The 6,748-nt window shown below is 42.3% G+C and overlaps 4 protein-coding genes across 5 annotated transcripts; 2 read left to right on the top strand and 2 right to left on the bottom strand.

Annotated features, from left to right (window-relative positions):
* Positions 1-771: 771 nt before the first annotated feature.
* Positions 772-1,873, bottom strand: LOC111594249 (protein CWC15 homolog). Of its 2 annotated transcripts, XM_023307462.2 has the most exons (3): positions 1,812-1,873; positions 1,608-1,747; positions 772-1,525 (listed from the first exon to the last, which is right to left on the bottom strand). In XM_023307462.2, exons 2-3 carry the CDS (start codon positions 1,736-1,738, stop codon positions 898-900), a joined length of 759 nt encoding a protein of 252 aa, XP_023163230.1. In that variant the 5' UTR covers positions 1,739-1,747; positions 1,812-1,873; the 3' UTR covers positions 772-897. The 2 variants fall into 2 exon arrangements, with proteins under 2 accessions (XP_023163230.1, XP_023163229.1); XM_023307461.2 differs by having other exon boundaries at positions 1,608-1,853.
* Positions 1,874-2,091: 218 nt separating this feature from the next.
* LOC111594256 lies at positions 2,092-3,274 on the top strand. Its single transcript, XM_023307477.2, has 3 exons — positions 2,092-2,373; positions 2,428-2,499; positions 2,562-3,274. Exons 1-3 carry the CDS (start codon positions 2,198-2,200, stop codon positions 2,905-2,907), a joined length of 594 nt encoding a protein of 197 aa, XP_023163245.2. The 5' UTR covers positions 2,092-2,197; the 3' UTR covers positions 2,908-3,274.
* On the bottom strand, positions 3,155-3,671 carry LOC111594257 (40S ribosomal protein S28). Its single transcript, XM_023307478.2, has 2 exons — positions 3,357-3,671; positions 3,155-3,287 (listed from the first exon to the last, which is right to left on the bottom strand). The coding sequence occupies exon 1, from the start codon at positions 3,583-3,585 to the stop codon at positions 3,388-3,390; it is 198 nt and encodes a 65-aa protein (XP_023163246.1). The 5' UTR covers positions 3,586-3,671; the 3' UTR covers positions 3,155-3,287; positions 3,357-3,387.
* A 475-nt stretch (positions 3,672-4,146) lies between these two features.
* Positions 4,147-6,203, top strand: LOC111594255 (translocon-associated protein subunit alpha). The gene is made up of 3 exons (XM_023307476.2): positions 4,147-4,396; positions 4,722-5,441; positions 5,509-6,203. The coding sequence occupies exons 1-3, from the start codon at positions 4,333-4,335 to the stop codon at positions 5,631-5,633; spliced, it is 909 nt and encodes a 302-aa protein (XP_023163244.1). The 5' UTR covers positions 4,147-4,332; the 3' UTR covers positions 5,634-6,203.
* Positions 6,204-6,748: the final 545 nt, after the last annotated feature.

Raw genomic sequence — 6,748 nt, 5'->3', positions numbered from 1 at the left:
AACTATATTAATTTAATTTTTTTAGTGGTGCTATTATTTTTTTCCCCCACCTGCATCTACTGAGATGCGACTTGAATTTGTTCGACAGTGTCATCATGATGATCATTGCTGAATTGGCTGGGCTAATTTTGTTTGATTTTGATCGAATTAGCGTAAAATTGAGCGTTCGGCAACTTTGGGTAGTCCACGGGTCGCGCTCAGATGGTGAAGGTGATGGCCCGGGCCTGCACGGTCCTGGACCCGAGCACGGGAACGTGCGCTGGTTTGTCAAAGGCGAAGTTCAGATCGCACTGGCCGCGTGCGTTGCATTAAGAGGCGTTGCAGCAGCTGATGATTTGCATGGCCATCAACATGTTTGCTGGCCGACGTTGGCAATCCGATCTGCCGCGTAATTGGCCAAGTTATTATGCGCTTTCTGCTTGCTCCTTTGCCAAATTGATTTTGCTTCGTGCCTCATCAGCAGCGACAATTGCCCTGGCCCTGGCAAGTTCATCATGCTGCCGCTGTCGCTGTCGCTGCCATTGCTGCTGCTTCACATGCACACGTAGCCCCAATGCCTCAGGTTTCGCATCGAAACTTCTTTAGGCTTTGCCATTTTAATGCTAATACTGCTGCTGCTGTTGCTGCTGCTACTGATGTTTTTTGCGGTTTCACACTTTGGTTAAGGTTCCATGCCCTTCGCACTCAGGAGGTTGGCGCGTACATGCAATGGACAATGGGTCAAACCAGCAGCGATCCATGCGCTGTCAATGTTAACAAGTGCTGTTCCAGTTGTTTGGTTTAATTTATTAATTTGAAGCGAACAAAAAAAAAGTTGGGCTGTAAAAAACTATTACAAATATGCTTTCTGTGCAGTCGAGCTCAACTGCTTACATATATCTTAATCCGATAACTTATCTACTTAATATACTTGTCCATAAACTTTTTGTGGAAGTCCGAACGCAGGGCGTCGTTGACAAAGTGAGTTTTCTTCTCGGGAGCCGAGCGAGCACAGTTCTTAAACACAACGTCGTCGTCCCAACGACGCTTTATTTTCAGATCCCCGCCATTGCCAGAGGTGCGACCAGCAGCTGATGCCGCTGTACCAGGCTCATAGTTAATTAGTGGATTGCCCGATAGAATGTTTTCCATGCGTATACGCTCGTCCTCTTGCTTCTTTTCGGCGTCACGGCGTGCCGTCTCTTGTAAGCGTTCCTGTTTGATTTTCTGCAACTCGGCTAGCAGGGCAGCATCATCATTGTCCGAATCGCTATCCGAATCTGAACTGTCGTTGTCCAGCGGCTCATCGGCATCGAGATTAGCTGCATGTTGTTGTTGCTGTAGCTGCTGTTGCGACAGGCTATCCAATTTGGTACGTTTGTTTGCGCTGCTCCCACTCGCATTGTTTGCCTCAATGGCCTTGCGCACGATGGATGGCAGCGCCTTGCCCGAACTGTTGCCAGAGCGTAAGTCGCGCTCCCGTTCCTCGAGCTCTTTGCGAAAGTCGCGATTGCGGGTCTCCTCACTGGTTCCTTGGCCAGTTTCCCTACAAGTGTTGAGATACCGTTTAATAAATGCTACATCTGTTCATACATACGATAAACGTTTATATTTATGTACGTGCGTACCTGTATTTAAGTTTGGTATGTCCGGGCAAATCGCGACTCGAATACTGTTTGCTGAGTGCGCTTAAATCTTTTTCACCACGTCCAGAACCACCTCGCGCAGGATCAAATGTTGGACGCGCTGCTGTAGTCATTATAAAGCTCTAAATTTGCCAGAAATTATTATCTTAAAACAATTTTATTTAAATGGCTTCTACAAATCTGTACTTATTTTGATGCGTATCAGCTGCTTGCTGGATTTTAGGGTTGAGTTGCGATAAGTAACTGTTATCGATATATCGAATGGGTCAACAATGATGATTTAAATTTTCAATACACCAGCAAAATAAATATATCAACTGCATAGTTTACTAGTATGATCATAGCAACAGCTATTTATAATTATTTTATAAATGCAAAAATACTTTCTCATCACTCTCATTGACATAAGCTAAATCTCACTACGAAATCAAGAGTAATATTCGGCGAGAAATATTCAAAACAAAACGATGCCAAAACTATCGATAACTAACAAAATGGCAGCTCTTTCGATGTAGCGTTGCCAGAAAACTTTTGCGAAACCACGCGAAATTGGTCAAAACTAACAAGTAAACATGCCACTAGAGCCCCAGCGGTATAAATATTATAAAACGCAGTTAGGCGATTCATTGCAGAGCGCAACAGCTCTTATTCGTAATTATTACACCACATTGTGCTCCCAAGCACCACAGCTAATTGCCCAAGCAGATCGCATTTGGGAGCTGAGTCAACGACAACGTTTGGTCGCTGGGTAAAGATACCGCTTGTGTACCTTTGCGTACTAATTGACATGAAATTTCCGTAGCACCAACGAAGCTGCTGCCGCCACGCTACTCTCAGCTTGCCATGACGCATATCAACCCATCTACCACTTCATGTTAGTTCTGAACTATTATTAATTCCAAGGAAATGACAAACTTGTAGAACATATATTTTCAGAAATCAACTACAGGAAACAGTTGTCGAGATTTCCACTCATGTGGCAGACTTTGAACGGGACTGCCAGGCCCTAAAAGCTGAGCTTAGCCAGGAGAACGAGCTACGTTGCTGTCCACTAACTAAATGGAACGCATGGCTAGCTCAAACATTGAGAATAGTGCAAACTCAGGTCAAGTTTTTGGAGCTGGATTCGCGTGCTCTTCTGCCTTCGCTAGTGGAGAGCTCAGTAATCAAACAGTTTAAACATGATTTAGAGCTGAAAGCGCACTACAAGGCTAGCATTTGCATGGGCCTAGCCCAAGCCGATCGACGGTCTGAACTATTGCCTTTGACTTTGGCTAATTGAAGGACATAATCCAACTACTGTTATGAGCAGACACTACACGATTAATTTAAACAAAACAAAAACGTCCAATTGTTATAATTTGTTATAATAGGTCTTCAATAAATAAGTTTATCTGCAAATTTTCGCTGTGGTTTCCCGTTCCTTGTGGCATTTCCAGCTAATGTTGCTTGATCAAGGGCTGATCGATAATTGTCACAAGATCACAAAACAAAAACAAAAAAAATATAAACAATACAGCATTGAATTGTTGTTTTTAAGCACTGCAAAACTTGGCATTTATTTAAAACATTTTTAATTTGGTGTTGTGTGATTCTGTCTGTATGTTGTTTATGGTTTTTATATCATAATTTTCCAAGAAATTGCCAAATGCAAAACAACACCTAAAACGAGAATGAAATATAGATTTATTTAGAAATTAAGTGCTTTATTGAGAAGTTCGTTTTACTTACATTCCAAACAAATCCCAAGCGAGTTGCACTCCTAGCGTAGACGTCTAGCTTCACGTTCAGATTCGAGCAGCGTCAGAATATCACCCTCACGGACGGGTCCCTTCACGTTGCGGATGATTTGACGGTTCTGTTCTCCGAGGAACTCCACTTTGACTTGGGTACACTGGCCCTGGGAGCCGGTACGGCCAAGAACTTTCATGACGCGAGCCCAAACAACTGGTTTGTCCATGTTTTTTGTGTAATTTCAGTGAGTTTCTTGAGAGAATTCACGTGCGAGTTGCGCTTCAATTGACAGACGCAAGCAAAAAGGAAGTCGGTTGCTTCTTGTTTTGACAACGTAAAGGTAGCTGCGCTACAACACAGCGTTGCTTTGACAAATAGTGCTGTAGACTGGCATTGCACAAGTGTCAAATTGTGTATATTCGCATTCTGCGCCTTATTGGGTTATTTATACTGTAAATAAATATTTAGTTCCAACAAGGCAATTCGTATAAACTACACATTTATCTTAAAAAATTAATAAATACTCAAATTGGATATTTGACAGATTGCATTTTTAATAGCACTGCCACTAAACACAGTATTGACAAGCTACAATATAAAGAAAAGTTTTCAGATAAAAGATGAAAAAAAATAGCTAAACAGAATCATTTATTTTAATTTGAGAGCACACGTTTCATTAATAAATAATAATCTAAAAGCATTTAACCAAGCAAATTCCATGTTTGCCAATATTTTATGACAATGCCTGGCAACCCTGAGCTGTCATTTGACGCGGCACCACGTAGACATTTGACAAGTGAAAGTCGGCACAAATCGTGTTACTTCGGCTCCACGCATTGTTGCTGGTCCCCCATTCGGTTAGTTTCGCTCATACGCGTCGGCTGTTAGTTGCTCAACGGTGCGATTTCACGGCTGTCTTTATTTTTTTTGTACACTCGAAACCCATAAGTGAAAGACACAAAATCCAATCGAAATGAAGAACCTTATGTTCTTTCTGCTGCTGGTATTACCCACCATTATTTGCACGTTCAGTGCGCGTAAGTATTGCATTTAATAGAAGCTCTGCAATTGTTGACTTTGCCGACAGTCGCAACAACAACGGCGGCGGTGGCGGCGGCAACTACGTGGCATTTGGCCACGACAAATTGATAAGGTGACTGCATGGAGGAATGAGCAAAGCCCTTTATATGCACTTTATATGAAAGTTGCATGCTTCCACTTTCATACTGAACATCGCATTTTGTTAGCCGCCACCGCTACTGCTGTTACGAGCGAGAGAAAAGTGTTGAGTTGGCAACATTTGCTTGGCTCGATCTTACTCTCATTCATGTGTGCTTGTATATTGCATTGTTGTTGTTGCAGCAAACAAATTTGGTGCTTATGCTGCCGAGGCTGTTGAAGATGATCTAGTTGATGTGGATAGCGAGGAGGGCGCTGTGACAGGCGAAGATGCTGAAGCGGATGATGACTCGGACAGCGGCAGTAGCAGCACCTCTCCCAATGCAGACACCTATCTATTGTTTACAAAGCCCCTGCATACAGCTGGCCAGCAGCTGGATCTGCCCGGTGGCAAGCCCGTTGAGTTTCTGATTGGTTTCACCAACAAGGGCCAGGAGGAGTTTGTCATTGAATCGGTGGAGGCATCCTTCCGCTATCCCATGGACTTCAACTACTTCATCCAGAACTTCTCCGCGGTAGCGTACAACCGTGAGGTGAAGCCGGGCCTTGAATCAACAGTCTCCTACACATTCATGCCATCTGATCAGTTTGCTGGTCGTCCCTTTGGTCTAAACATTGCTTTGGCTTATCGCGATGCCAACGGTATCCAGTACAACGAGGCTGTCTTCAATGAGACGGTGCTAATCTCGGAAGTCGATGAGGGCTTGGATGGCGAAACTTTCTTCCTGTATGTGTTGCTTGCTGGCATCGTTGTCCTGCTGCTGGTTATCGGACAGCAGTACTTGTTGGGCAGCTCTGGCAAGCGCAAGCGTGCCGCTGCTAAGAAGGTCATTGAGACCGGCACTGCCAACGACAGCAACATCGATTACGACTGGGTGCCGCAGGAAACACTCCGTGCGCTGCGTAAGTGCTCTATCTATATATTATTTACGATTTGTCACTTATTATCATTCGGTTATGCCTCACACAGAGAAATCGCCACCCAAGTCGAAAACGCCAAAGACATCGCCCAAGCCAGGTAAACAGGCCAGTCCCAAGGCAAACCAACAGAGCCCCAAACAGCGCAAGGTGAAACGTTCAGCGGGCGACGACTAAAGACTGCACAGCCTGTTAAGCTGCATCTACACACAAACACACACCCACACACCCACGCGCATACATTCATAGAACATCCAAAATATGCTCGCAGTCTAATATTACGGTTAATACTTTTTTTGTCGGTCAATTGCAATTGACAATGTAGAGATTGTTAGTGTTTAGCTCACAAAGTACATCGAAGTGACAGCTAGGGACCGTGCTGATCAAATTTCAAATGATGGTAAAAGTTAGCAAATTGGTTTTTATTTTAATTCACTAAATCTATTATTTTTCGATTCGAACTGCCACTGCTCCACAACATACTCTTAAAAAGAAGCTCCAACTTTGTGCCGCTCCGTATAATTGTCTTCGTTTGTTGAAGATTCTCGGACGCGTGCGAAACCATTCAATTATCAATTATACGATAAATTAAATGGGCATATTATTTTCTTCCGTTAATAGAAAGATCAATGTTTATTTCGTCTGTCTGCTTATGGGCAGAGCACAACAAACTTAGAGTGGAGCTTTTCCCAAAAATAAGTAAAAGAAAAATGTGAGAAGTTATAAATAAATTAAATGTACTTTGAATTCGTTGTTTTATTTGCCACAATGATAACTAATTCTCTATTTCCATTCGTCGATGTCAGGATTCTGTGTTATCGGTAAGTATCGAAATAAACGACGGTTAACTAAGCAGACCCTAGAAAAAGAGCTGAAGATTCCATTCAGATCTTCGTAAAATCTTTTCAGTTAAATTTATACAGCTTGTGAATATCCAAAATTAATGCAATAAAAATAAAATCTTAAATTGCACATTTTGTAATAAAGGCATTGCAGAACATTTGTGATGGTTCGTTAAGCTATTGATGTTATCGAGCCCATTTCAAAATACATAAGCATAATTGAATAGGCAACAAAGTTGCAATAATTCATTACTATGCTTTATATTATTAATATTGCTATTCATATAAATCGTTCGAATAAAAATGAATGATTTTTTGTGTTTGATTGTTTTTGTGGAGTATTTCCTCAGCGGTGGAGCAGAAGTCGCTGTTAACTCATCTGTTGTCTGTTAAGTCGACTATTTAGCTTTTACATAAACTACTCATTGGCAACAACTCTAGCAGTTGATA

Source organism: Drosophila hydei, unplaced genomic scaffold (assembly GCF_003285905.1).
Source record: "Drosophila hydei strain 15085-1641.00,03,60 unplaced genomic scaffold, DhydRS2 tig00008148-arrow-arrow-pilon, whole genome shotgun sequence".
NCBI classification, from domain to species: domain Eukaryota; kingdom Metazoa; phylum Arthropoda; class Insecta; order Diptera; family Drosophilidae; genus Drosophila; species Drosophila hydei.
This window is presented reverse-complemented; position numbering and strand designations above follow the sequence as displayed.

Bases quoted from the DNA above. Each gene is read 5' to 3' on its own strand.
- LOC111594256 (XM_023307477.2), top strand. From the start codon at position 2,198: ATGCCACTAGAGCCCCAGCGGTATAAATATTATAAAACGCAGTTAGGC. The intron at 2,374-2,427 runs GTAAAGATACCG...AAATTTCCGTAG, and splicing joins CGACAACGTTTGGTCGCTGG to CACCAACGAAGCTGCTGCCG. The intron at 2,500-2,561 runs GTTAGTTCTGAA...ATATATTTTCAG, and splicing joins CAACCCATCTACCACTTCAT to AAATCAACTACAGGAAACAG.
- LOC111594249 (XM_023307462.2), bottom strand. From the start codon at position 1,738: ATGACTACAGCAGCGCGTCCAACATTTGATCCTGCGCGAGGTGGTTCT. The intron at 1,526-1,607 runs GTACGCACGTAC...CAACACTTGTAG, and splicing joins CATACCAAACTTAAATACAG to GGAAACTGGCCAAGGAACCA.
- LOC111594257 (XM_023307478.2), bottom strand. From the start codon at position 3,585: ATGGACAAACCAGTTGTTTGGGCTCGCGTCATGAAAGTTCTTGGCCGT.
- LOC111594255 (XM_023307476.2), top strand. From the start codon at position 4,333: ATGAAGAACCTTATGTTCTTTCTGCTGCTGGTATTACCCACCATTATT. The intron at 4,397-4,721 runs GTAAGTATTGCA...TTGTTGTTGCAG, and splicing joins TATTTGCACGTTCAGTGCGC to CAAACAAATTTGGTGCTTAT. The intron at 5,442-5,508 runs GTAAGTGCTCTA...TGCCTCACACAG, and splicing joins GGAAACACTCCGTGCGCTGC to AGAAATCGCCACCCAAGTCG.